The 26,559-nt window shown below is 47.2% G+C and overlaps 11 protein-coding genes across 11 annotated transcripts; 4 read left to right on the top strand and 7 right to left on the bottom strand.

Annotated features, from left to right (window-relative positions):
* Positions 1–1,259: 1,259 nt before the first annotated feature.
* Positions 1,260–2,665, top strand: F4812DRAFT_410945 (uncharacterized protein). Its single transcript, XM_047932579.1, has one exon. The coding sequence runs from the start codon at positions 1,791–1,793 to the stop codon at positions 2,403–2,405; it is 615 nt and encodes a 204-aa protein (XP_047795252.1). The 5' UTR covers positions 1,260–1,790; the 3' UTR covers positions 2,406–2,665.
* Positions 2,666–4,020: 1,355 nt separating this feature from the next.
* Positions 4,021–5,289, top strand: F4812DRAFT_454753 (MFS general substrate transporter; the record flags this gene model as incomplete). Its single annotated transcript, XM_047936696.1, has 1 exon — positions 4,021–5,289. The coding sequence occupies one exon, from the start codon at positions 4,021–4,023 to the stop codon at positions 5,287–5,289; it is 1,269 nt and encodes a 422-aa protein (XP_047795251.1).
* Positions 5,290–5,655: 366 nt separating this feature from the next.
* F4812DRAFT_410943 (Homogentisate 1,2-dioxygenase) lies at positions 5,656–7,632 on the top strand. The gene is made up of 2 exons (XM_047932578.1): positions 5,656–6,004; positions 6,065–7,632. The coding sequence occupies exons 1-2, from the start codon at positions 5,937–5,939 to the stop codon at positions 7,392–7,394; spliced, it is 1,398 nt and encodes a 465-aa protein (XP_047795250.1). The 5' UTR covers positions 5,656–5,936; the 3' UTR covers positions 7,395–7,632.
* F4812DRAFT_410942 (FAD/NAD(P)-binding domain-containing protein) lies at positions 7,633–9,656 on the bottom strand. The gene is made up of 2 exons (XM_047932577.1): positions 8,880–9,656; positions 7,633–8,804 (listed from the first exon to the last, which is right to left on the bottom strand). The coding sequence occupies exons 1-2, from the start codon at positions 9,166–9,168 to the stop codon at positions 7,789–7,791; spliced, it is 1,305 nt and encodes a 434-aa protein (XP_047795249.1). The 5' UTR covers positions 9,169–9,656; the 3' UTR covers positions 7,633–7,788.
* A 374-nt stretch (positions 9,657–10,030) lies between these two features.
* Positions 10,031–12,288, bottom strand: F4812DRAFT_410941 (FAD dependent oxidoreductase). Its single transcript, XM_047932576.1, has 3 exons — positions 11,731–12,288; positions 10,447–11,648; positions 10,031–10,384 (listed from the first exon to the last, which is right to left on the bottom strand). Exons 1-2 carry the CDS (start codon positions 11,978–11,980, stop codon positions 10,504–10,506), a joined length of 1,395 nt encoding a protein of 464 aa, XP_047795248.1. The 5' UTR covers positions 11,981–12,288; the 3' UTR covers positions 10,031–10,384; positions 10,447–10,503.
* Positions 12,289–12,411: 123 nt separating this feature from the next.
* F4812DRAFT_410937 (MFS general substrate transporter) lies at positions 12,412–14,586 on the bottom strand. Its single transcript, XM_047932575.1, has 4 exons — positions 14,313–14,586; positions 14,096–14,245; positions 13,763–13,975; positions 12,412–13,708 (listed from the first exon to the last, which is right to left on the bottom strand). Exons 2-4 carry the CDS (start codon positions 14,237–14,239, stop codon positions 12,608–12,610), a joined length of 1,458 nt encoding a protein of 485 aa, XP_047795247.1. The 5' UTR covers positions 14,240–14,245; positions 14,313–14,586; the 3' UTR covers positions 12,412–12,607.
* A 1,037-nt stretch (positions 14,587–15,623) lies between these two features.
* F4812DRAFT_454748 (MFS general substrate transporter) lies at positions 15,624–17,117 on the bottom strand (the record flags this gene model as incomplete). The annotated part of the gene is made up of 2 exons (XM_047936695.1): positions 15,624–15,813; positions 15,886–17,117. The coding sequence occupies 2 exons, from the start codon at positions 17,115–17,117 to the stop codon at positions 15,624–15,626; spliced, it is 1,422 nt and encodes a 473-aa protein (XP_047795246.1).
* Positions 17,118–17,878: 761 nt separating this feature from the next.
* Positions 17,879–20,179, bottom strand: F4812DRAFT_410928 (uncharacterized protein). The gene is made up of 3 exons (XM_047932574.1): positions 19,505–20,179; positions 18,463–19,438; positions 17,879–18,373 (listed from the first exon to the last, which is right to left on the bottom strand). Exons 1-2 carry the CDS (start codon positions 19,841–19,843, stop codon positions 18,470–18,472), a joined length of 1,308 nt encoding a protein of 435 aa, XP_047795245.1. The 5' UTR covers positions 19,844–20,179; the 3' UTR covers positions 17,879–18,373; positions 18,463–18,469.
* A 583-nt stretch (positions 20,180–20,762) lies between these two features.
* F4812DRAFT_454746 (uncharacterized protein) lies at positions 20,763–21,058 on the top strand (the record flags this gene model as incomplete). Its single annotated transcript, XM_047936694.1, has 2 exons — positions 20,763–20,906; positions 20,978–21,058. 2 exons carry the CDS (start codon positions 20,763–20,765, stop codon positions 21,056–21,058), a joined length of 225 nt encoding a protein of 74 aa, XP_047795244.1.
* A 272-nt stretch (positions 21,059–21,330) lies between these two features.
* Positions 21,331–22,904, bottom strand: F4812DRAFT_410923 (uncharacterized protein). The gene is made up of 3 exons (XM_047932573.1): positions 22,500–22,904; positions 21,733–22,406; positions 21,331–21,661 (listed from the first exon to the last, which is right to left on the bottom strand). The coding sequence occupies exons 1-3, from the start codon at positions 22,580–22,582 to the stop codon at positions 21,558–21,560; spliced, it is 861 nt and encodes a 286-aa protein (XP_047795243.1). The 5' UTR covers positions 22,583–22,904; the 3' UTR covers positions 21,331–21,557.
* Positions 22,905–23,141: 237 nt separating this feature from the next.
* On the bottom strand, positions 23,142–25,445 carry F4812DRAFT_464918 (major facilitator superfamily MFS-1; the record flags this gene model as incomplete). The annotated part of the gene is made up of 4 exons (XM_047938392.1): positions 23,142–23,861; positions 23,955–24,395; positions 24,455–25,323; positions 25,385–25,445. 4 exons carry the CDS (start codon positions 25,443–25,445, stop codon positions 23,745–23,747), a joined length of 1,488 nt encoding a protein of 495 aa, XP_047795242.1. The 3' UTR covers positions 23,142–23,744.
* Between the last annotated feature and the right edge of the window lie 1,114 nt (positions 25,446–26,559).

Here is a 26,559-nt window from a genome sequence, read left to right as displayed (position 1 = left end):
TGCAATAGACATTCGCGACACGTTGACCAACTCATATACCTACGTACCATATATGACAGGGACCTATATAGCACATTAAATAACCTATCGAGTGCATTGACCACTTAACTTTAAACGTACCGAGTTTTGTTTTCCCGAAAATGTTGGATACGTCAAACCTTTCCCACGTTTATTAGAAAATCCGAAGATCCTAAGTTAGGAAAAGGGGGCCTGGGAAACCACGAAATATGCTATGAGATACTACGAGACATATAACCCCAATTACAATCATAGAGCGTAAAACGGGGACATAATATTTCTTATGAACCATAAAAATTCGAGTTACCAGTTCCTGGCTGGAATTGTACAACCAAGATCTTGATCGAAGTGTCCAGAGATAGTGTTAGATTCGGGCTCCTGCATTTCGATCTAGTAGGCGGCTTGGCGACTGATTGGCTCTGTTATTGTTAGACACCATAATAATTATTATAGCTCATAAAACTCATAATGCTCTTTCCTAAGCATATAAGGGTTGGATGGCTTAGATTGTGGTTGAGTTGAGTATCAGTTAAAATCTCTGTCGACGAATACCTATGACTCGACACAAATACGCCGACTAAAAGTGTATCATAAGGAGAGAGCATACTAGGTAAATTCGGCGAACACACGGATCCTCGGTGAGTTGAAATCAGGGCTGTGATCTAGCCATCTGTGTGTTAGTTGATGTCGGTCCTGGTCGGTTTAGGTCGCGTGGCTGTACTACAAAGTGGAAAAGAAAAAAAGATACATGGTTCCGTAGGATCTAATCCCCGGCTATCGGGGCACCGAACGGATTTGCGAATCAGCAGGATACGGATGGGTGCTTTAGTTAGCCGGGCAGCCGGGGTAGAAAAAGTGCATAGAATCGATAAAAGAAATCGGTTGACAAGCGATATAAGTGCTAGCAGAGCCGCCGATTAATTCCGTGTTACTGCCAAAGCTAAGAACCGGGCTTGTGGATGTATGGGACTTCGGAACTCGTTCGATGCTGTACTATGTAACATCGTGACAGCCATGGACGGGAAACACGGCGAAGACATACACAGTGTTAAGAGTTAGATCTGGAAACTGTCTTAAAACGAAGCCGAGGGTTCGACGACCAGTCAGCTTTGGGGGCGGTGTACGAAGTGCCCCTCCCTGGCCTCCCAGCCACGATCTTACATACCTATACCAGGTAAGTTAGGTACACAGACACGTACCTGGGTAAGGCTTGTAGTTGAACTCGTATTGACCTTGCATACCATTCGTATCCAATTACCTCTCTGAGAGCTCCCAGACGCACCTTAGATGAAACGCCCAGCTTCTGCAGACCCGTACTGTGCACACACATGTACGTCAATATTAATAGTTTACGGAGTGATAGACACATCTCAAGCTGTTGATGGCAACTCCCTGAATCGATGCAACCCAGAGCTGTTGTGCTTGGTGCTACCCCGGAATTCTTAAGCTTGGCGATCCTAGGAAAATATCACATAATTGAGGCATTGCAAATGCGAATCGTGGACCCCTGATTACGTCCACGTCATGCAAGGATGGGTCCATACGTCAGTTCGTGTTGCCCCAATGGATCCTCGCCTCGCGAATGGGGATCATGTTAAGAAGTGTTAAGAAGGACAAGTAGTATTTCGGATCGAAGATATATTTGGGAGGCACCCGCCTAACTTTTCCAGCTGTCGTTAACCCCATCGTCCTAGATCGCCATTTTAGTCGTTAGTAATAACCTACAGAATTTGGTCATATTTTCCACTACAGCTAGCCAAACCCGAATCATCATGTACGGAAAATACGTTCTCACCACTTTCGCCTTGGCAGGCAGTCTTGCATCTGCCACTCACGCTAATGTGAAGGCGCGCCAAACCGAAGTAATAACAAGCCCCGGCGGTCCCCTCGAGTCTGCCACCTCCGCCGATGGAAGTGCAACCGGGGTTATATCTATCGAAACCGACACCTCCGTTAATCTGTCCACTGAGACGGGCACCGCTCAAGTCTCAACAGTGACGGGTACCGTTCAAGTCTCAACGGTGACGAGTACGGGATCGGCCGTCTCCACCGGGACCGATACGTTTGCTCTCCCCACCATCCAAACGGATACATCAGTTAGCAGCGGCGCCAACACTGATTCCGCTACGGGTTCGGGCACCGGTACCCAAACGTCCGTAACCCAAACTACGGTAGTGACCCAAACCTCTGGTACCACCGAGACTACCAATTCATCCGAGACAACCGGCTCGTCTGAGCCCACTGACTCTTCCGAGCCATCTCCTACCGGTTCGGCTGCCGTTTCTTCATCCACTTCTGACGGTGGAGCCGCCTACCCACAAGAGACAGGTTTCGTGCTAGCAGCTGCCGCCGCCGCGGGTATCGCTGGTGTTATGGCCGCAATGTAAAGAGGAGGCCTAACCTATCGCACACCACGATTTTAAATTCTTGATATTTTAGATTAGCAACAAAATACTAGGTACGCAAGGTCTAAGGCGGATTAAAAACGTAATGAGTATAACGGTAACCAAAATATCGCTCTAAATTTATTAATTATTATCACTACTTTCATGTTAATCTGCGTGTGAAGATATCATTTCTCGTGTGATTTTTTTGGGTCGCTGAAGTCGGACTAATTGTGTTGGGTTTGACTCTTGTTATGTAGGAGGTAGGTACCTAACCTAGTATTAAGCAATCCCCCTCCGAAAACCGTGTCTATCAATTATGATGGGTTTACATTTTCCAATTATTTTCCCGTTCAAGTGCAGCCACAAGTTGCTGATAGTCTTCCCTTTTCCCCTCACTTACATCAACCGTCAACTCTAAAAGTCTAAGGTACCTAGGCAGGTTAGATACCTTTTATTGGTGAGAACTTCCAAGTATTTTTACTATTTTTGGAAAAACCAGGTCTCTTGAAACAATTCACCCCATAAGCTTAGGGCTGAGGAGCGGCTATAGGAGGTAGTAAGTATTAACCACAGCCTGTTTCACCATACTAGGTACCGGAACTTACAGGTGCATTACAGAGATATCTGGGGTGCCCATTAAACCAATTGAGAAATAGTGATATCGTACACATGTGCTGCTAGTTACCTTCTAAACATAATGGGCATCTAGGCGTCTACTAAAGATCTAAGCACCTACCTTGTATGACAGTTGAAGGTAAGGCATGCTTTGTCGAACCCAAGTTATGTGCCTATCAGAGATACTTGCTTTTGTCACCTCTGCAAGGGTAACAAGCCTGTGGATCACTTGAATGAGGCATATCGTATTCTTAGTTTAGTACAGGACTACCTGCTGTTGCTCTTTCTCAATGATGTGTATTTAATACCCTTTATATCTTTGGGCCTGACTCACCTCTTTGGTTATTTGATTTTCCTACACCTACACCTACATTGGTATCTTAAAGAAGCTAGAGCTGGCTTTTTATCAATCACTATCTAATAGCTGAATGATGTTCCGTAGCGAAGACTTGTGATTCTTGGAATAGTGACTGGATTCTAGATGAGACAACCTAAGGACAAAGAGCTTGCTCAGTATCTAAGGTTAGCACAACTACCTGGATAGAGTTCCGCAAGGGACAACAAAGTTATCTCTTTATATTTTGGTTTCATTTCAATATATGTGACGTGTCTTAATCACCCTTGCAGTATAATATTGATGTGAAGGGGGAAGCAGTCTAAAGAAAAAATCAATGAAGGGAACAAGGGCTGTTTGAATTGTCTGCCTACCTAACCCATGGTCCGATTCACAGCACTTTGATTGTGAATGGTAACGTTTGTTGAAGTATCACACGAAGTTGAGGCACAGGACTCCACAAGCTTATTTTCACTACTCTGTGACTTTGTAACGATGTTAGTTTGGTGCTCTTCGGTTAGGTACACTACAAATTTTCCCATGATGCCCGATATAAGAACCTTGTAGGTTTACTTATCTGCAACGAGTTTGGACTTGACTTCCACGGCCTTAACTGCAATCTCGATATCCTCAACCCAAGTTACCACATAAAAATTCGGACGAGATATGGCAGCAGACGAGATATCAAGTTCCGCCTGGTTAGCATGGTCTCAAGTACTTGCCTCATTTCTGATACAGCTCTGTACACTGGGTTTGAGCAACAGCTTTGGTGTTTTCCAATCATATTTCGAACATAATATTCTCGACTCGTTTTCGCCGTCCAATATTGCCTGGATCGGGACTACTCAAGGGTTTTTATCGAGTATATTCGGCATCGTCAGTGGGCCCCTATACGATAAAGGCTATATCAGATCCTTAATGTACTTGGGTGGGGCTCTGAATGTTGCTGGCTTGCTGTGTACCAGCTTCGCCGGACAGTACCATTGGATTATTCTCTCCTATGGTATTGCGACAGGTCTAGGGTCCGGTGCTCTGTATGTTCCGTCCCAGGCAGCGGTACAAACCTATTTCTCACCGGAAAAAGCCTCTTTACCGACAGGAATTTCTATGACGGGGTCGAGTGTCGGTGGCATAATATACCCTATTTTATTTCGGCAACTAGAAAACAGCATCGGCTTTTCATGGACATGCCGCACGTTTGCTCTTATAAACGGCGTCTTTCTACTGACGTCGTGTTTGCTCATAAAGCCTCGGCAGTCCCAACAATTAGAAAGAAACATAAGTTCACGATCCGTCAATTCGGATGTCTTTTACGACTGGAAGCTCATAATACTGGGTGTTTGTGCCCTGATCCTGAATATAGGGGTCGATGTGCCCTTCTATTTTGTCCCCACCTTTGTTCAAATGAAGCTAGGACTCTTTGCAGAAGTAGGGGATTCTTTACTTGCTGGCATAAACGCTTCGTCTTTACTCGGCCGCATTTTTTTCAACTGGATTTCCGGATATTCAACAGCTCTTATTACGTGGCAGTTCTCTATTTTTGGGGCATGCGTGTTACTATTCTGCTGGTGGATAGTTAGAACATTGGCTGGCATAATTGTCTTCGTAATTCTCTATGGATTTCTCGTAGGTGGTTTGATTTCTCTGATACCGTCAACAGTCCGGGAACTCAATCCGCACTCGGAGATAATCGGAGCTAGGATAGGCCTGGTTGAAGGTTTTCAAGGAGTTGGCTTCTTGATTGGACCTCCCATTGCTGGAGCAATCATGGTAACCTCAGCAGGTTACTTCGGAGTTAGTATGTTCTGCGGAGCGCTTTATTTTTTCCTCTTCACGTTGGTTGGTATTTTAACTTACAGACGGTCTAAATCTTCGGAAGAGTACGATAATGAGAATTTAGAGCTTTCTAATACTCGAGAAGCTCCATCTGCATGAATTAGGGCGTTGATTTATTAGTCGGACGCTTATTAATATATAAACAAGTCGTTTCCATTATAAAAAAGTTGAAGACATTGTTTCTATCTACCTATGTAAATATTACGCTTTTAGACTTTAGTAGAATCACAGGTATCTAATGCATTTGGGCCTGACTTGAGAGGTAATTGACACCTTGAAAGAGACTATTATTTATTTCCGGCATAACTGTTACCCAAACTTGATCCTGTAATACTAGCAATTTGATGTTGTATTGGAACAGTACCCCAGCTCGGTTTCCGATCTACCCCACGATTCTAACCGTGGGGAATATTCAATAGTTGGGGTTGATAAAGCGGGTTAGGCGGCTATTGCTGGATATTAGCGGTGTCCTTTACCCGCACTCTCCAGCTCCGGTACATTAGGTATGCATCGGAATGACCCCTTTTAAGTTTCCTATGAGTTCCGCGGAGTTTACCTTCAGTAGCCGTAGATCAGTATCTCATTCGATTCTGCTATCCCTTTTTTCAGCTACGGGTTGCTTTGATAGCAATCATGTTATTTGACACGCCTGACATCAACTCTCTTTGAAAGACATACAACAACAACAACAACAACAACAATAACAACCTATACCCAGTGAACTAACATCCTTTGGAAAACTCACGATGCCTGTCACCACTTTTGATTTCGCCGAGAAATATCGGTATCAAAATGGATTTGGGTCTTATTTCGAGTAAGTCTGCGACGTGCTATCGTCTTTTCACCACAATTACTTACATTATAATTAAATTAGGACAGAGGCAATCTCGGGTGCTTTACCTATTGGTCAAAACTCCCCTCAGAAACCTCCATATGGGCTATACGCTGAGAAGCTCTCCGGGACTGCGTTCACGGCCCCACGTCATGAGAATCGGCAGTCATGGCTGTACCGCATACTACCTTCATGTGCACACCCTCCATTTTCCCCGGCGGAAGATAGCCCTTTGGAGTCTAATAATCCAGTTGATTCCGCAAAGCTTAAATATATACCGAATCAATTACGATGGGATCCTTTCAACCACGACGAGCAGACCAACTTCGTCTCAGGTCTACGCTTACTTGCCGGGGCTGGCGATCCAACTTTGAAGCAAGGCATCGGAATGTACGTGTATGCCGCGGGGAAATCGATGGATGAGCGTTCTGCTTTCTACTCGGCGGATGGTGATCTTCTGATCGTCGCTCAAGATGGAGTCTTAGATATCAGAACTGAGCTCGGATGGCTTCTAGTCCGACCCATGGAAATTTGTGTGATACCACGCGGGATTCGGTATCAAGTCCATCTACCGTCTGGTCCAGTCCGTGGATACGCACTCGAACTTTACCAGGGTCACTTCACACTCCCAGAACTAGGCCCGATCGGATCGAATTGCCTTGCCAATACGCGTGACTTCCAAGCTCCTGTTGCATCGTTCAGTGAGGACTTTGGTATTACCGCTTTTGAAGGCCCTAACACATACGTAATTACTAGCAAATTCAACAACTCGTTCTTCCAAACCAAGCAAGCCCATACACCATTTGATGTTGTTGCTTGGCATGGGAACTACTACCCGTACAAGTACGACCTCGGCCGTTTCAACACCATTGGAAGTATTTCGTACGACCATCCGGACCCTTCAATATTCACAGTGCTGTCGGCGCTTTCGGACCATCCTGGCACAGCTATCGCCGATTTCGTTATCTTTCCGCCGCGTTGGCTAGTAGCCGAGAATACGTTTCGGCCACCATGGTATCACCGCAACACAATGTCGGAGTTCATGGGTCTAATTGCCGGAGAGTACGACGCGAAAAAGGGAGGGAATGGCGGTTTTCTGCCTGGCGGTGCGAGCTTGCATAATGTTATGAGCGGGCATGGGCCAGATGCTAAGAGCTTCGAGGGCGCTTCTAATGCCGAGCTTAAACCTACCTTAGTTGGTAAAGGTAGCTGCGCTTTCATGTTTGAGAGTTGCTTGATGGTTGGCGTGACTGTATGGGGCCTCAAAACTTGCAAGGTCCAGGAAGGCTACAGTGAAGAAAGCTGGGGCGGCGTACAAACTCACTGGAAGAGGCCCGAAGGTGCAGGTGTCAATAGTCACTTGCTACAGTAAGATACCCTCAACGTCAAAATTGCTCGAAACTCAGGAAAGTTTCTCAATGGCTCATACTGCAGTCACAGTTTCGTCTTGGGAATGTTATACAAGTGCGAATGGCTGCGGCAATTCTAGATCGAAAACAACATTTTATATCGCGGGCCCATGATATTAGAAATCATAGATTGGATAGGAGATTTATATTAAGAGTTATCGCTCGCTTGCTTTCTATATACATGTACAATTAATCAACCCAATGAAAACATTAGAAACATCCATATACCATTATCCAGAAGCCCGACGAGCCTAGTTTCCAAGATATCAAACACATTCTTAGTTCCTTGATTACCACATGTGAGAGATGCCTTGCCAGGTTTTCTTCCTCTTCTATCCCCCCTTATCCATCTATATTTCACGCAGGATATACACCTTTTAGCTCTGGGTACTCCGGAACCGGTATTCCGCCCTTGTCCTCAGGCATGAGACGCGCGAGCAACTTGTCGATTTTAAAGAACGAGAAAACTGCCACGACAATGTGGAAAAGAGCAATAGCCCAGCTCGACTCCAGCAGATGGATCTTGGGTACACCAGGCAGGAGTTTGTGCGCTTCCTCGATGTAGGGACGGATCCTTGCGTCGTAAGCATCCAAGGCCGCGGGTACGTCGCCGTTATGTCGTGCCAGCTCTCCAGCCAGTATCCAGGCACCGATCAGAGAGACCGTCGTGCCCATACCCGTCACCGGCGCCGCGCAGTAGCCCGCGTCCCCTAGCAGCGCGATGCGGCCCTTAACCACGCGAGGTGCTTTGACCTGTCCGATCGAGTCGGCGTAGAAGTCGGTCGATTCGGCCATCCCCTTGAGGAAGCGGTCCATCGTCCACCCGGAGCCCCGGAATATCTTCTCGAACGTGGCCTTCTGCTCCTCGACCGGCTGCCGCTCGATCCCTCGCCGCACCTCCTCCGAGTCCGTGCCCATCATCATGTACACTTGGGTGAAAGGCCGGTCGGCCGAGCGCGTCGCGATGCTGCGCCCCTGGCCGGCGTGGTAGAAGCGCGCCACATCGCCGTCTTCGGGCAGCTTGGGAACCTTGAAGTATGCGATGTATATCCTCATGCGCTTGAACATGCCGATCCCTTCCTCCTCCCCGAACATCATGCGCCGGGTTCGCGACCATTGCCCGTCGGCTCCGACCACCAGGTCGTACCGCCTCGTCTGGCCATCCGAGAATGTCGCATCCACACCTTTATCGTCTTGTTCTAGCCTCGTGACCGTTGTGCCAAAGATGTACTTGACGGGTCCGTTTTCACTGTCCGGGGCATCCTGCACTTTTTTATCGCCTGTTTTTGTGTCTACATCGGTGAGACTAGCTTGGTAGAGGATCTCCGAGAGGTCGCCACGGAGAATCTCAAAATCGCTAGTGAAAGATTGTTCTATAGTATAGTTGTAACGTAACCATTAGTATCTTGATTTGGTGAACGGGCGTTTTAAGCAATATGAACACCTACGACCAGTGCCTGTGCCTGTAGCGCCGAACAAGCCATATTCCCTGCCCTTGGAATTAACGAAGGTGATGCCGCTCTCGTGCACGACTTTTTCCTTCACAGCCTCGATAAGTCCAAGCCGCTTCATGATCGGCACGCCCCATGCTCGAAGGTCGATTTGCAACCCGTTATGCCGGATTCCCGGATATCTTTCCACGACTGTGATTCTATTCTCCGGGTCGGAACGGCGTAACAGCGTCGCTAAAGCAGGGCCACAGATACCGGCGCCGATGATGAGGACGTTGGCGGGCATGGTTATCGAAATTGTATTTTCTTATTGGTTAGTCGCAACTTATTTACCTGATTTCTAGTGTTAGGTATGTGGTGAAGATGTCTACTTGTTAAACCAACTTGCGAGTATATAAAGAATTAACTAGTAACTAGTGAATAGTTGAAGAATAAGAATGAGCTAGTAGACTTAAATAACTCTCTTGAATATAGGGCAGAGTAGTTTTTATATTCATCTCGATTGGGGGCCGTATACTTGTCTACCTTAGGTAGCCTCACGTTACCGGTGTCTAGTGACGATGTTCGGAGCCGGAGGCTAGACCTTCTCGGCCCTTCGTCTCACTGTAGAGCCCGAAAAAAGGCAGACCATACATAGGTACGAATGAAGCATTAGCATACTGGCTGGCATGGTTCCTTGCCAGGTACCAAACCTAAACGCGAACCATTACACGGTACTACTGATACCCACTGATCAACCAAGCCAAAATAGAAGGGGAAAATGGTATCAATTCATATCCCCGAACACTAGGCGGAGTCGGATATATCCCTTAGGCATTATCATCCGACCCTCCGAACATGATCAATGCAGCATACACGTATTGTACGGCTACGCTCTGGTTGACCATGAACTTGGCTTAGCAGTTTACTTGTGGAATTCAGAATTAAACGTTTGATTCCGTAATATCGCGCAGAAGTAATCAGTCCACTGGTCATGGCTCGTGCATACCACTAATCGTCCCCGAAAAAAAAGATCCGGTTTACATACCCAGTAGTATTCCTAGTTAATGCAGTAGGTGCCGATAGCGAGAACGAGAACGAGAAAATTGTGACATGTCGGCTGTTGACCGTACAGATCGTCTAAATGTCCAATACCTAAGTCCACCCCATCTGCATGCCAAGCTCTGTACACCAAGTGCAACTTTTACCGGAAGAAACGACGTCTTCGTGTTTTCGCTAAGAACGTATAGCGCGAGGGTGTCCATCTAAATGGCGACAGCACGAACGAGATGTCGCTTACCTCATAAGAACGATAAGACGCATATGCCGGATCTACAGACCCGACAAGGGCTTGAAGTACCTAGTGCTAAGGGGGTAGATGATCCTGGCAAGATACGTAGAAAACCAATAAGGATATAGACGCTGCATCTTCTACGCTTTTTACCTTGAGATTCAAATGCAACGTTAATGCATACCCCGCTGTTAATACCAGGCGAAATGCCGGTAAGGATCTTTTAAGAAAGGTATCGTAGGCTTCCCGCTTCAATGGCAGAGTGAAGACAACTGATTTCATAGAAATGCATAGCCCCTTTCTCAGGATTCGCATAAATAGCATACAAATACTATCACAAAATACTTCATCTCAGTTACGAAGACGGCCCCTAAAAGTCAAACGCATTCTCTCTTCGGTAATCCTGTACACTTCAGGAAACCAGGAATTCAACTCCTCATCTTCTTCGGGGCGACTATTCATCATAACCGTGAGCGCGCGGGCGCACATCCAGCAGAGCACCATGCCGTGACCTTGGAAACTAGTAGATACCCAGAGGTCTTTTTCACCTGGCACCTCCCCGACGAAGGGCAAACCATCGGGGCTATATCCCATAATACCAGTCCATGCATTACGTATACGACCATCAGGATTATCTTCGCCCCAATTGTCACCAAAGTATCTCGGCAGGCTGTCTTCGAGAGCTTTTACAATGTCTTCGTTAAGCGTAGTATCGTCCGTCGTCCCGTACTCCTCGAGACCCTCTGCAACGGCTTTAGACAGAGCCCCGCCAATCACGAGATCCCCCTCGAACTTCGAGCCCTTCGGCCGCTGGATCATGTAGTCGTACCCCTTTTCGCTAAAGAAGCTGTATGAACCAGCTAAACGATCTTTCGGAATGCTTAGACCGGGCCGCTGCGCAGTAACATGGCCGCGCAGGGGGACGATAATTCCTTGGAAACTTTTCAAGGTGTTCGCTGTATATCCATTGGTAGCTAGTACCATCTTCTGTGCGTATATCGAGCCTCTAGAGGTCTTGACCTTCCAGCCACCGCTTTCTAGCTTTTCCAAGTTGAGCGCGGGAGTATTCGTGTGCAAGTTGAGCCCTTTTTCCAAGCACAGCTTTAGCACGCCGATAGCAAACTTGTAAGAATTTAAACTCCCGGCTTCGTAAGACAAACCACCATAGACCCCCTCGTCTCCTCCACTGCCACAGAAGAACTTGGATCGCATTTCCTCGGCGCCGTGGACAGCATACACGGAGGCATCATCACCAGGCATGGCATCTTGCATGGCCTCAACGGCGCGCTGGTCGAACTCCCACCGCTCCGCATTATAAACCACGTCCACTGTAGTACATGGATGACTATCGCAATCAATGCCATGTTCTCTTGCGAATGCATGCACGGCACGAATATTCGCTAGCTCGAGGCGAGCGATCTTCGCAGCCATGGCAGTGCCGTGCTGCTTCTCATGCATTAGAAATGACAGGTAAGATGCAGCCTTCGTGTGACCGCCTGTGACACGCAAATTTAGTATTAGGAAGTATACCTTCAGTAGATTAGGTACTCAGGCAAATGGTAAAGGAGGAAAATATACCGTTCCGCCCCGTCGCGCCCGAGCATGCCTGTCGAGCCTCCAGCATAACGATGTCGCGGGTGCCTCTCTCTAGAAGGTTGAAAGCCACTGCGGCTCCGGTGATCCCGCTGCCAATAATGAGGACTTCCGCCTTCTCCGGAAGCGAGTCGGTCGAGCGCATATCCGCGATCTCATCTGGTTCAAGCTGCCAATAGCTCCGGGTGGGGTTATCTCTTGGTAGAGTAACTGGGATTGCGGCACGTTCATCCATTGTCTAAGATAAAATGACAGGAAGAAACAAGTTTGTTTATGATATTGCGGGTAACTCTTGGTCTTCATGGAATATGATTTTCATTACTCGATACCCTTCGGAATTGATGCTTCAATTACGACCACGGATTTGAGTTGGAATCCAAGTGTTCGGACTTCCCAGAAGGGAATGACTATAACCACTAGATGTATTTCAAAAGAATCTTATTCTACATCGGGCTATAATCACGCGCAATTGAGATGCGACCAGCAGAAACTATAGATAAGAAGATGTTTGAACCATTCAAAGATCGCTCACGTATCCCGTATCACCACCCATGAGGCCTTCCTCGTGTGACCACACAGTCAATAATACGGTATGTAAACAGTATAGCTATGTATGTGGCTAATGGTGGCTAGTATAAATAGGGGCTGCGGAATAGGGGTTGCAGCTGAATTGGAACTCGGAGTTATATTCCATAAGGAAAACACTACGACGTTGCAGAGCTATAAATAATACAATCGTCTTCTACGATGATTTCTTAGGAAATACGTGAGATACTTGAGATACTTGATCAATTTTCCCTAATAGATAAACGATGACACGCCAAGCAAAAAGGCCCAGATTTACCCATTAACTGCAAAGAAACTATCTCTCTTCATCGTTGTCCCCTGCTTTCTCTTTAGGGCCTTCATCTTCCGTAGGAAATTCTGTGGGGATCTCAGTAGCTACGTCCTCTGCGTTTGCTTCCACGTCACGTTGTGCTCCAGCAGGCAAGCTATGTTCCTCGGTCTTAGGCTTTCTCATGTCCCACCCGCCTCTCCAACCTAGCCAACGTCTCTCATGTGGTCCCCTCAAAAATAGTACCAGCAACCCAGCTATCATTTGCGCGATGTTAAAGGCACCGGAGTATGTCCATCCTCCCTTGGCGTAAAGCGCATTGCCTACCGCGGTACCAAAAAGTTGGCCACAAAATGTGTGAACCATGTAAACAGAATTCACAGCGTTCTGGGCCTTAGGGTCGACATGTGCTATAGCAACCCGATTTCCAACGACGATCGTATTCATTCCAAGGTCACCGAAGAATGCCCAGATGACAGGGCCCGCGAGCGAAAACGTGCCGACGAATGTACCGATGCAAATAGCGGCGATGGTCATTAGATGCGCAATGATAAGCGTACCATGCGGATGTAGGCGTGAGATCAGCAAGCGAGAGATGACCGGGTTAAGGAACACGGGCGAAATGCCGATAAGAGCGAACAAGCCAATCGCCAACGTCGACAAGTGAAAGACGTCGGCTAGTTGAAACGTCAACGTCGTCCAGAAAGATGTAAACATTCCCGATGTTAAGAAGGCTACAAGTGCCATTTGGGTAAGGTCGGGCTTGAGGAATGGGAGAGTAACAATCTTCAGGAGGATCCTCGGATAAGATGTATCGGGGCTTAAAGTCGGATAATCTGGCATGGTGAAGAACAGCAGAATCCAGACTAGAATCTGAAGACCGAATGAGATCCAATAGACGTTTCTCCACGAAGTGTATTGGGTGACGATACCGCTAAGAAGACGCGCGACGAGGACACCGAACACGAGACCGGACATGACCACCGAGATCATAGTAGTTCGGTGCCGTTGTGGGGCATATTGGACCGCCAACGGGAACATGAGTTGTGGGGTCACGGTTAAGAGACCGACAACAAACGAGAGGCCGAGGAATGAGGAGAAAGACTGGGTGAGGGTACAGCCCAGCCACTAAGACGAATTAGCTACCTGGTAGTTGAATATCAACCGAAGTTTTACACTTACTATTAGAGATGTTATAAATATCAGACTTAGAACCATGGGCCGTCGTCGGACGATATCTCCAACAGGCACGATCAGGAGAAGTCCAGCAGCATATCCAGCTTGCGTCATAGTCGGTACTAACGAAGCACGTTGATCTGAAATACCGAAGTCATCTGCGAGGATGTTTAAGATAGGATGGCTATAGTACAAATTTGCGACACTAAACGATGCCGACTACTCTAAGTCAGCGTATATACGACTTCTCTTTTACAGATATCTACCTAACCTTAGGTACCTAAGGTAATGATCAAGGATCATATCACGGGTAAAAGTAATAGAGGTAGGTTTACGTACCAATCCGAATAGGATGTTCATCCCCCAACTAAGGTCATGATTCACCTCAGGGTCCCATTTGACCCAGGGAGGTGTCCAGCTAAGTCGATCAAAGACATCCGTAGACCGTCGGTAGAAGCTTGGCAGCGGCTCTTCGCTAGCCATTATTCTCTGTTTAGAGATGATTAGGGATCTCTTTACTCTACACGTATACAAGACAGAGACAAGCGACACGGACAACTCATTATATACGAGCGATCTACTAGATTTGAGTCACACCGAAAAAGCAATGGCATCAGATGCTGGATAACGTTGGACTACGTTGGCTTCCGTCCTAACGCCGGAGTGATAAGGACGAAGAAAAAAATAAAAATAAAAACGGTGAGATTAGAATGATGTTGCATTGCGAGCGAACAGGGGTCGAACCGAGCCTTTTTCCATGCAAGTAACTCGAATTAGCTAGCTTGTGTTGATATGCCAGCCCAAGTACAAGGAACGAACAACATGAAATGAAGAGGGGCCAACTACATATATCTTATGTAATTCAAGATAGGATTCACGTTATTCTCTTGTGCACTCAAGAAAGGTATACTTTAGGTACGTGTTGCTGTAATGTCTTTTCATTGGAGCATGCGTGTTCATAATTCAATAGGTAGCCTCAAGCCACATACACTATTTAAGGAGATGATCCCTAAGAAAGTATTTGAGGGTAACACAAACAAAGGTGATAACTCTATAACAGGTATCTAAGGTATAAGTTAACAATGGTTCAGGGTCCCTTATAAAAGGAAGTATCCACAACATCATATTACTTCCCACACTACGAAATGGCAGTTGAGATCAGCGAATACCCGAAGCCTTTGATCATAGTTCTGATTTAGTACTAGTTATATGCGGAGACGTAAATTCTTATCGAAGCAAATATCAGCCCTCGCGAGGAGGTAGCGTTTAGTCACGCCGAGGAAAAAAAAAAAAAAAAAAAAAAGATTCGAGAATCCATGATCACTATCTTCTACTTATGACAGGTATGACTATTCTTACATGTGGCGCTTGAAGCATGACACGTGGGCAGTGAGAGAGTAACACGACATATCTACGGCGCTTACGATTAGTTCGCAGTGAAACAACTGGACAATGCTATGCATTGATTTTAGTTATCTAGAAAGGGGAAAAGAAACGCGGTTGACCACAATTACATGTGATGCATGTCTTCATGAATAATAGCACCTTAGCGAAGCTCAATGGAGCTGGTTTCTTGGTATTGCGCCCGTAATAAACCAAATCATCAAAGCTCTCGAAATGGTATCACAAGATAGCAGCAACAACCCTACAACACAGGTACTAAGTCTCAAGATGCACTCATAACAGTTCTTACTCGAGACCACGCAAAAAAAGAGCTCTTCATTCATCTATCAACAGGGTATCATCCAAAGCTCCCAATCTCCTCGATTACCAACTCATTCGCTCTTTTCATAAGAACATTTCGCACAACTCATTAAACTGTTATCTCCAATCGCTTTCAATAACAACAACAACAACAAAACAAATATCAAACGGAAACAGCGGTATCATCCTTCTTTTGATCCGCGTCCGCCTCGACTTGGACTTCCGTAACCTTGATCTCGTGGCTGCGGTCGAGTTCCGAAAGGATGATCCAGGTGAACGGGATGCACAGGACGGTGATGCCGAAGTTGAGCCCGATGCTGACGAAGTGGTTGGCGTTGCCTTCCGATTGCATGCTGCGAACACATCAATTAGCCTATTGAAGTCTTGAGAAATAGGGGAAGGGAGGAAGGGAAGGGGTAACATACGCCCAAGCAACAGTCTGTCCGAGAGCCTCAACACCTCTCAAAATACCAGTGTGATGCGAAAGCGACGACAGGTCCGTGGCATACTGCCCAACAAGCCAGTAGAGGAACTGCTGGAAGGCCTGGCCGCCGAACGTCCAGAAGAAAACGAGCGCGTACGCGGAGCCGAAGCCGCCCTTGAACCAGTCGAACACGGGGGCGACGGGAGCGTCGTAGAACCGCTTCTGCAGGATAGAAGCCCAGATCCAGGTGCCGATGAGTATGGTCACGATGGCGGTGAAGGCGACGCGGGCGCGCGTCCGGATGTGGATGTTCTGGCGGTCGAGCAGGGCGGCGATGATGAAGGAGCTGAAGATGCCGGCGAAGTTGGTGAAGAAGGAGGAGAAGGCGCGCGCGCGCACCGTGAAGTACTTGGTCAGCCAGGTGCTGACGAAGCCGTTGTAGAAGTAGCTGATGAAGAAAGCCGGGAGCAGCAGGAGCACGCGTCGCGACGCCAGTAGTTTGCCCACGGCCTGGAACTCGGCGCGCCAGGTCACCTCCTTGCGCACGACGACGCGGGTGCCGTCGCGACGCCACACCTTTTCCGCGGGACTGAGACAGAGTGCGATGGGCAGGCCTAAGCACATGATAGCGATGAAGACGATATACGTGGCGGAACCGACGGATCCAGCTGTAGAGCGCTGGGCGTTAAGGCCGAGATTAATAGCGCCGCCAACAATAGGACCAGCCGCCTTAGCAGTCTGCCAAATAGCCAGATAAAAAGCACGATCCTTCGGGCTCGGGTAACCAATAATAATAGCTGCCTCCGCGGCCCAGAAGAACCCAGCCGAGATACCGCAGAGGGCGCTACCGAAGAGCATGAACCACGTGGTGGCGTTGACGTTGTTAGTGTACAGTCCGGCGCCGTAGAGGGGATAGCCGACAGCGCCGAGGGCAAGACCGTACGGTAAACCGATGCGATTGTTTATGGCTCCCGCGGCTACACAGACGATAGAGAATAGACCGTAGACAAGAGCGTTGGCGGCTGATACGGCGTATGGCTCAGCAGCGCCACCAGCTCCCAGACCACCGAGCGCATCCCACATACCGGGAGCGGTGAAAGAGACACCGCATGCGACGGCCATCTGAAAGGGTACCGAACGGAAGATAGAGTGCTTCAACGGCTTAGAAGCCGTAGAAGTAACAGCAGCACCATCGTCCGAGTGTTCGGTATAATCCTCATTCGGAGACGCCATTTCTTCTTCTCCTTCTTTCTTTCTTTCTCTTTTCCCCTTCTTCTTTCCCTTTAACAATCCCCCCACCAATGCTCGATCAAGCTATCGTCAATGGTGTGTCTTCTAGTTTTGTTTTGTTTTAAGAGGAAGCAAGAAGAACGAGAAGAAGGCCGACAACCTAAGAAAGTGGCAAATTTAATTGCTAGCTTAGGTAGATGCGAACTCTTGATCCACGACACAACGCCATGGTTTTTTTACCAACGGGAAGGGGGGCGACCGCACACGAGCGCGTTATTATATAAGGTAGAGAGGTATACAGGTCTAGCTGTCGCGATGATGAGCCAGGAGCCACAAAGGGGCCTCGAAATTTTCGGGTGGAGCGATTGCGTGATTGTCTAGATCCGTACTTGCCGCTCCGTAGCGTATCACTGTGCCAGTGTGCCTGACGCCGGTAAACTGACTAGGGCAAATCGCCGCTTAGGGGGGAACGAGGTGTGTTAGTGGTCATTTTAAATATTGTCTCTTTTTTTTTCTTCTCTCTTTTCGAAGAAAATAAGTCTATGTGTTGTTATTAATATTTGTGACATCTTAATTTAGGTATGCATGTTATTTATTACCGGAATTGAAAGTTAGAAAAGTCAGTGAAATTAATGAGAGGTAAAGTCTCATATTACATCAGCACTTCTATGATGGAAACGCGTACTGCAAGAGTACTACTGTGAACAGCAGGCAAAGTCGGAATAGTAATCACTTTCAGAGCCGCACCTAACCATGTGTATGTGTAGTAAATTCATTAGAATTTCTTTCCTCTATATACGGCATAGTCTCGGTGAAATGACTATTTAGCCCGATTGCGCCATCGAGGCTAAAACGATAAAAGGGGAGAAGCTCTAGTCTCTATTTGCCTTGGGATATTGTGAGATCTTTGGCTTTGAAGACGTAAGTCAACATTTAATTCCCGTTAGGTGGTTTTAGTATCTCGCTACCAGCTAGCTCAGGGCACATACTCATCTACCTATCTACCTACCTTAGGTTAGGTAAATAGGATAGTATAAGATAGTATGTGTTACAAGTTGACTTAATTTTATAGGGATAATCTATCTAATCCTCTAAGCTTTGGTTCAAGTATCAAGGTAGAAAAGGACTTGCTACCTTGAAACAACTATATCACATCTCAGTTTCAACATACTAAACATTAGTATTTCTCACCAACATTAAGGAACAAAAGACAAAGGCAGTATTGGAAGGTAATAATAATAATAAACTATCTTAGGTACCTAGACTTCATTCAGTTATTCACACATTACTAAACCACCCTCCATCCTAATAACATTAGGTTAGGTACCTTAGGTAGGAGTTATCTCACATGTTTGCTACTTTGCCTCCCGGCTCTGGTCCCCCGCTACTACCGGTAAACCAGCGCTTGCAGCGCTCTCGCCCACCTTGACCTCATCTTCGGGGACGCCAGCTCCGATGCTCCCGGAAATGCTCAAATTACTAACACCTCGCTCGATAGCTCTGCGCTCTCCTCGACGGTCCCCGGCTATGGTTGTGCCGCCTCCGATGACGCCCCCGATGCCAGTCGCGCCGCTAACGCTAACGCTGGCCGTAGTGCTGGTGCTCCCGCTTCGGTCTCTTCCGCTAGTGCGGCTGGCATCGCTCTGGCGGCGGTCTCGCAGAGCCCGTTCTAGCTCCTTAATCCGTCGCTTGAGAGTCTCGTTCTCGCGTTTAGCTGACTCCAACTCCTGCCGATAGTGAGCTGTCTCCTCGTAGCGTAAAGTGGCCGGTAAGAGTCCTGGAGAAAGCTCCGAGCCTGGTGTGGCAGGCACGCTTGTGTTAGAAGACGCGTAGCCTCGAGGGAAGTAACCGGATCCGTAGTCATGCAAGACGCCATGTGATTGGGTGTACGAAGAACTTAGGCTAGTGCTAGTATGATACGGATGGGGTGAATGGTTTCGGCTCCGGCTTCGTTGAGAAGCGGTACTATTCTGCCGGCTCATTCCTGGAGCTGCTCGAGGATATCGAGCTGCTTCTAGGACTGAAGCAGCACTCCCGGAGTGAGGCTGAGGTATAGGTATCGGGGCGGGCAATGATCCTTGGCTAGCAGCAACAGACTGGTTTAGACTACGGGCACTAGCACTCGAGCTTGTCCGGTGATGACGGCGATCTGCGCTCGTCGTTGGGAGGGGAAATCCCGGACCAGATAGTAGGTGGGTGTCGGTGAAAGAAGAAGGGTGGGTCTGATCAGCAGATGTCGACGCGCTCGTGGACGAAGCATTAGAGGCTACCGATGAGTTCTGCGCAGCTCGGAGCATAACCAAATCGCGGCTTAAACGGTTCACCTAGATCAACTTAATTAGAAGGCTTGCCATGACGTGAAAGTAGTTATGCTAGATTATCGTAGTTACCAAGAGCTCTTGCTCCTGTTCCAGCTGTGAATGAAGTTCAGCAGCCGTCAGGGGTCGCGGGTGTCGCAAAGGACCTGGTCCAGCACCGACGCCGGTGTTATCCTGTCCGGGGATAGAATGCGAAGCAGACATCGTATGAGCTCCCGCTAGTGGTGGCGATGGGAGGGGAATAGAGGATGTCCGGTTGACGGTCTGCTGATTCGAAGGCAGGATATTTAGAGAAGGTGACAAAGGTGCTGGAGGTGCTGAGGTTTGTGATTGCCAATTATGATTGGAAGAGGCTTGTCTAGAAGCCGCAAGGATGTGGGGAGAAGGTGGAACTGAGTTGAGGTCGGGCATATTGACCAAGCTACGATATCAAATAGTTGGGATGGATGTTCTCGAGTTCCTTGATAGCCTCAAATGCTTCAGATGCTTGACCGAAGCACACAGAAAGAGTTAACTACCAGAGTGTTCCGGATACCAACATAAAAGCTAACGAAAGATTCGGTCCCAATCTGGTCCCCGTCAAAAGCGATTACATTGCTTTGTTTGTAAATAAACGTCTCAGGGTGAGATGAGATGGATATTAAAAGGTATTAAGTTAGCATTTCCAATGTTGTTTTAGGCAGAGTTATTCTTGGGTATCTGTTTACAGCGAAGTAGGTATTGTACCAAAGGTCGCGTTTAGTGGTCTGCACCTGTAACTTTCACGCTTTCTGCGCGCTGTGCGGGGTCCTTCAGCCTTACTGATAGGTACCTAGGTACGTATATGTGGTTACCTAATGTAGGGAACTTTATTATGGATCGTGGCTTGAAGTTGCCGAGACCCATAATTTAGATGCATAAAAGAGTACGTACCAAAGCTTCATCATCAATTATCGATAAGAGCAGACAATGACGTAGATATCGCCTTTCTCGAAGGTTGAATATGCGGACATGACGGCATTGACGGCTGCTCTGATGTCAAACAGTGTTGCAAGACCTGCCCGTCTTAGAATATTATAGGTTATGTATCTTTTCAATCGTCGATTTTGCGCATGCTCCGAGCCTTATATAACTCTTCTCCGTTGTCTTAGGTAGTTTCTAGTTCCTTTTCTCAAAACATTCAATATCCAGCCAAGATCCATCGACTTACAAGCCTACCAAATACGAAACATCATAGATTCATATTCGCATGTTATGTTTGCAAGGTTCCCAATATCTCAATTGAACTTGTTTTATTAACTTGACTTATCTTTAGACTCACATACCATACTTCAAGTCTAAATACCTCACAATGTCGTCTGCTACCCCAAACCAAGGCCGCCAATCCCCTCCCCCTGAGCGACAGACTGGTCGACAATTAAACGAGGTGCCCGCTTCCGGACAAGGCACAGATGAAACACCTAATAAGAGGGCCAACCTACAAGACCATTTGAACGTAAGTACACGAAGAGGCTTTTCAAGAACCAATGTTTGAAATATCGTAGCTAACACGAATCAATTATGCAGAACCTACCTTCAAACCCCAAGGGACCCCTTGACGACGCAGCCGAGAGTAAAGTTAGCAAGGGAACAAAATCTTCATCATAAAGAATTTGGGAATTTGGCATGAGAGATACACCAGGTTATACATCAAGCAACATCTCATTACATAGGAAAAGGACATTGTATTACGAATATATGTATGACGCGGTTTAAAGCTATTTTGATATTTGATTTAATGGAATGAATTTATCTGAATAGATACGTAACCCAATGTTGTGACACAAATTCTTAACGCTACCTCACTGTGATGGCTATTACGGATTCGTAGTTATTCTCAGCAACACCGTTAGTCTTCTACTAAAAATATCTTTCCTCACCTGAACACATCTTAAAAAGCCAAGTTAAGCATTCTAGATAAATCACAAAATTCATTGAGTATTCAGCAGGACGGACATTGGTAGCAGTTCTTTAATTATGAAAAGAAAAACGTATTGCAGACGAACGCAATCAAATTACCATACCCGACTAATACAAAGCTACACTAAACCCAGTACCCGAGTCATAGTAATTCATAACAACATCAAACTGCTCTCATCATATATCTCTACGCCTTCTCCTCTCCGGGCGCCTTTGAGGGAATAGCTCCCGCGGTGCTCAGAGGAGTAGATTCCTCTGTACCAGCCTTAGGGCCGGGGGTAGGAACTGCAGCTAAATGACAAATGTTAGCAGCGATTTCGATACAATTGTTGGTGTCCATTTTGTCTTATCGGTATACTTACATGGATCCGTCGGTGCTGCCTGCTCCTTCTCCTGCTCCTTCTCCTTACCGAAGACCCTCTCGAGTCCTGAAGCCTTGTATGCCGAACCACCATGTTCCTCCTTCTTGAGATTAGCTAGACGGCGCGCCTCGGCATGAATATCTTGTACTTGTCGCTGGCTCTGGGTATAAAAGCCGACCAACTTTTTCCCAGTGGGAGAGCTTGCGGCTTTCTCAAAGTACGAGCTGAGGCCGCTGAAGAGGCTGCTGGCCCGGTTCGTGATACCGTACGATTGGTCAGTCGCCTTAGCACGCTCGGTAGCATGGTACTTCTGGTCGAGGTTCATCAAGGTGTTCATGAAACGGTTGGTAACGCCGTGCTTATGGTCAAGCTCAATCGCATGCTGGAGAGCAGCATCACCAATGACGTAACCATGTGCAAGGTACTCGGCCAAGATACGACTTCTCGGTTTCTCCTCCTGGGTAATCTCGTCGGTATCGCGGTCGGCATTGGTGGTGTGAGGGGTACCGTCATCAGATTTACCATCGGCGGGAATTACAGAAATTTGCGATCCCTTGAGTTGGGTATTATTCAGGAGCTGCGCAGTCTTAGCAGCAGTCTCCTTCTCGAAGGTGACGCTAGCATCTTTTGTATTCCCCTCGCCCGGGGTGACTTTGATCTCGGTAATCTTGCCACTATTTGGTGAAAGTTAGTAAAGAGCTCTATCACGAAAATGGCCTTGTAGTAAGAATAAATATCTAACAAAATAAAATAATTGAGAAACTTACCAGAAGCTGAAGAAATCTTTAATTTCGCTGTCGCTCGCATCTGCGCTGATATTTTTCACCAGAACTGTCAGGTTAGAAGCCATGATGATAGAGATATAGATTGAGGGGCACTATGTTGCGCGAGTATGAATCGAATGTATGAATATGTAGAGGTAGGATAGGTAAGGATAGATCTGCTTAGGTACCTAGGTAGGTAGGAGGAGTTGAAAACAGGATGAAGATATGATCGAAATATTAAAAGGTGACGAAGTTGGAGGCCTAAGTTGATAAGTTGAAACGTTCGTCCGCATGCCATGGGACTTCTCTCAACACCTGATACCCCTATATAGGTACCTCTCGTATATCCCTGTTATGGTAGCCATATCACAAGCTAGTAGGTACCTACTATACCTATTTCCATGCCTTTTTCATGTAGAGGGGGGCTGAGGGAAGAATGAGGGGCAACATACACGTCATTTGGGCCAAGCTCTCCCCCTGTGGCTGTGGGGCAATAATTTGACCTCTTTAGGTACATCTATGTACATGTAGGTTGGTACCTAGATACCTTGGGCAGCTTAGTAAGCTATCCGGCAACCCAGCTAGGTAGGAGGTACATATATATTGTACCTCCACGTACTTCATGACCATCACATCACATCCGCCAAAATGCAAGGTTCTATGACGAGTATAAAAGTTTTTAGTTTTTTTTTACTTGCATAACTTGGGTGCCTGGTATGTTACTATCTGGTAAGACATCCACAGCCGATATAGATATAGAAATACCAATAACCGGGACTCATTTCAACTACGAGCAGATTTGCAAATCTATTCGGACATATTGTGTTGCAATTTTGATACGTCTTGTCATCTTTATCCATCAACTAGTTACACTTTGTTCGCAAGTTCATGAATACACTAGCTTATTACCACATTACGAAGTCTTACTAAGTGATTCTCTGCGCATACTCGTTTAGTCGAGGTTTGCTCAAGAAGAGGAGGTCAATGGCTCACCAAAGAGCAAATATTGAGGATAGATAAAACGAAGTTGGATGAGTTGATACTCAGCAAACTTTCATTGGTGAATTACACGACGGGAGATGCTTCTATGGGCTTTATTGGCCCGCTCTCAAAGGCTGAGAAAGAAGAAGCATAAGAGAAACTGGCTAGTACGGGGCTCTACCGTCTATACAAATGGTAGCCAGCTCCCTCGAGGGAGGTTAGAAGGTTAGGCGTTACTAGATCTCTATAATAGACTGCATACTATACCTAAACACTCACTCTGTATATGACATCTATCACGGGCATACCTGATAGGTATGAGACACTAGGACCTTCGAAATATAACAAATATACCTGTGAGTCGCCTGCTAAAGCAAAATCTACCTGTATTTGGTGTAATTATTGTTCCTCGTGATATTTACAGCATAATTTCTTCCACCAGACAGTTTTCAAGAAGAAAGCCGAACAGCCAAGTACTCCTAATCCTGCTAGACCAACTGCGGTAGATAAAGCGGCTCGGTACCCTTTCAACTTACTGTCTATAGACTGGTCGCCTCTAGTTACATATGCCTCCACGGTTCTAGCAATACCCAAACCGAGGAAAACACTATAATTCGTTACGGTATAGGCTAAACTTGCTGCCGTACTCTGATGTTTCTTCTCAAACGCATTCGATAGGGCTAATGCCGTAGCCGGAAACCCTGTATCCATTGCCCAAGAGACTGTCAACACTGAAAAGAATACTTGAGTCCAATATGTTTGCACGGCAGGCATAGTGGCAACGAGTATGGATCCCAGCATGAATCCCAGGAGCGAGATGGATACGACAATCGGCGCGCTTAAGCGTTGCAGGACGAAGCCTGACGATGCTGTCGCTAAACAACCGACAATAATACACGGGCTGATATATGCCGTGGCCTTAGATGTAGGAAGAGTCAGTCAAGAAATACTATGGGTGGAATTGTGTCTAATCATACCAGAAGTGGAGGAGTCCCGCGAATATCCTCGACAAACTGCCACGTATATGATGCCCATATTCCAAAACACGACCAGCCACAGGCATCCGCGGCCAAGATAAAGTACACGTCGGATGAGATTGAATTGAACGGGATGAGCGGTTTATGTGCATAATAAATTTCGATCAACAGAAACAGCATTGCAATTAGAATGCCGACAATTAAGGCAATCCAGAGATATGGTTCTTGCCATCCGACGAGAGGGGCCTGATTCCAGGCAAAACCTATCAGTACGAAGGCTGAAACGGCTGATACTGCTCCTGGAATATCGAGCTCAGATATTGCAGCTCGTATGGTAGCGGGTGTCTCGTCCTTCGAAGTAGATTCATCAGGGATGGTGAAGTGCCCTACTCCGGCAATCATAAGAAGCGTGACAGCAAAAATCCAGTATGTTAAAGGCCACCAAACCAGCGCCAATAAGCTAGCACTTATTGCACCAATAATGATACCAATAGGCGCCATTGTGGCAACAAGCGTAAATACCACCGCCTTCTGTTTTCCGGGCGGGTATGCTGCTCCCAGAAGTGCTAGACTATTGGGGATGGAGAGAGCAGCGCCCAGGCCGTCGAACACTCGAGAAAATATGAAGAATATGTGAGTCGAGTAGACCGCCGTCCCCGAAATAGCAGACCATATAGCCGACCAGACGAGTCCGGCGAGAAGTATTCGCTTGTATCCATACGTGTCGCCTAATCTACCTGCTATCAAGGTGAAGGTGCCGATCGCTAAGCCATAGCCGGCAAGGGCCCAAGTCAGATCGCCAGTGTTGCCGACGCGGAAGCTGATGCCTATTTCGCGAAGAATCGCCAGCGTTTGGCCGATACCCGCGTCTACAACTTGTATTAGCCAGACCTATTGCCTACGCGATAGCCATCTCGGCGTCCCACTCACAAGCACACAGCTGAGCTGTACATATCGTCGAGATAAACAAGCTTGCACGTGCCCGTGTCATTTTGCTGGCTATATAGCCCGAGTTTCCAGAATCCTGCGGCGGCGGTTTCATCCCGGGCGGCAATGGCCAGGATATCTCGCTGATGTCTCGGAACTCCGAGCACCTGACAGTCGTATGTCCTCGAAGCCGCCTGGCGAGACTATACGCCCGCGGGACAGGTGGCAGGGGCTTGTCGCGTGGCAAGCGGGTCAAGTTGTTGAATGGTCCCAGGCTTGCGGGATGGCCATCGTCGCTGCTAATGGAGAACTGCGACTGGCGTTCTGACGAGTGAGTCGTCGCGGCATCGCCAGACGGCGTGTGGGTGTCGCTTAGGCGGCGGAGCGTAACCTCGTGGGTCTCTTCATAGCCCCAGAACGAGTTTCTGAAAAGTGAGTCCGTCAACGACATAACTGTGTGGGGTCGGATGCGTGTTGATGGTATGTGATAACAGGATGCCACATTTGATACGCGTGCGCGAGGGCTCGCGGCCTCCGAATATATAGGTACCTTCATGGTATGTATTTGTATTCGTGGAATCTATCTGGGGATATCCGCTGGTGGTGGTCTGCACTATAATAGGATATTAAGGGTGTGACCATTTTAGAGGGTGCTACCAAGTCATCATAAAATCTTTAACTACCATCTCACAGCTATATATGGCACTCATCCGTTACTTTCTAATTTTTCGAGTGTTCAAGTACGTCGCCTATCAATAACAGATGATGCGCTCTTACTTAGCCGAGTTGGTTCTGGTGTTTCTACGGCCAGCCCACTACCGCTCGAGTCTCTTCATGCATACAGAAAGCCGCCGTGGAAGAAGATGCTTTACCCACCATTTCCATAGTATGAAGTTTAAATCTAAGTACGACCCCTGAATGAAGCGTATCAGTTACCCAGCCATTCGTGTACATTATTCCCCTGGGCGAATCTTGGAGGATTGATCTTGTTGTGAAACGAGTTAGAACCTCAGACATATGATTGAGAGTACCTACATAGGTAAATAGAGTTTGGCTGCTTAACGTTAGACACTGTTTTAGGATATGTAGGTTGCAAAGGTTACAAGGTCAGCAGCCGGCTATCGAAGGACGGACATAGCGGGGACAGAACTTCCCATTAACGTCGGAACTTTGGCATT

Source organism: Daldinia caldariorum (genome assembly GCF_022478825.1).
Source record: "Daldinia caldariorum strain CBS 122874 unplaced genomic scaffold F4812scaffold_1, whole genome shotgun sequence".
In the NCBI taxonomy this organism is placed as follows: Eukaryota; Fungi; Ascomycota; class Sordariomycetes; order Xylariales; family Hypoxylaceae; genus Daldinia; species Daldinia caldariorum.
Note: the sequence above shows the minus strand (reverse complement) of the source record. Positions and strands in the feature narration are given on the sequence as shown.

Bases quoted from the DNA above. Each gene is read 5' to 3' on its own strand.
- F4812DRAFT_410941 (XM_047932576.1), bottom strand. From the start codon at position 11,980: ATGGATGAACGTGCCGCAATCCCAGTTACTCTACCAAGAGATAACCCC. The intron at 11,649-11,730 runs GTATATTTTCCT...TGCGTGTCACAG, and splicing joins GGGCGCGACGGGGCGGAACG to GCGGTCACACGAAGGCTGCA.
- F4812DRAFT_410928 (XM_047932574.1), bottom strand. From the start codon at position 19,843: ATGCCCGACCTCAACTCAGTTCCACCTTCTCCCCACATCCTTGCGGCT. The intron at 19,439-19,504 runs GTAACTACGATA...AAGTTGATCTAG, and splicing joins AACAGGAGCAAGAGCTCTTG to GTGAACCGTTTAAGCCGCGA.
- F4812DRAFT_410945 (XM_047932579.1), top strand. From the start codon at position 1,791: ATGTACGGAAAATACGTTCTCACCACTTTCGCCTTGGCAGGCAGTCTT.
- F4812DRAFT_410943 (XM_047932578.1), top strand. From the start codon at position 5,937: ATGCCTGTCACCACTTTTGATTTCGCCGAGAAATATCGGTATCAAAAT. The intron at 6,005-6,064 runs GTAAGTCTGCGA...TAATTAAATTAG, and splicing joins GGATTTGGGTCTTATTTCGA to GACAGAGGCAATCTCGGGTG.
- F4812DRAFT_410937 (XM_047932575.1), bottom strand. From the start codon at position 14,239: ATGGCTAGCGAAGAGCCGCTGCCAAGCTTCTACCGACGGTCTACGGAT. The intron at 13,976-14,095 runs GTACGTAAACCT...GACTTAGAGTAG, and splicing joins TGAACATCCTATTCGGATTG to TCGGCATCGTTTAGTGTCGC. The intron at 13,709-13,762 runs GTAAGTGTAAAA...AATTCGTCTTAG, and splicing joins TATTTATAACATCTCTAATA to TGGCTGGGCTGTACCCTCAC.
- F4812DRAFT_410942 (XM_047932577.1), bottom strand. From the start codon at position 9,168: ATGCCCGCCAACGTCCTCATCATCGGCGCCGGTATCTGTGGCCCTGCT. The intron at 8,805-8,879 runs GTAGGTGTTCAT...ACTATACTATAG, and splicing joins TACAGGCACAGGCACTGGTC to AACAATCTTTCACTAGCGAT.
- F4812DRAFT_410923 (XM_047932573.1), bottom strand. From the start codon at position 22,582: ATGGCTTCTAACCTGACAGTTCTGGTGAAAAATATCAGCGCAGATGCG. The intron at 22,407-22,499 runs GTAAGTTTCTCA...TTCACCAAATAG, and splicing joins AAAGATTTCTTCAGCTTCTG to TGGCAAGATTACCGAGATCA. The intron at 21,662-21,732 runs GTAAGTATACCG...TTTGTCATTTAG, and splicing joins GGCAGCACCGACGGATCCAT to CTGCAGTTCCTACCCCCGGC.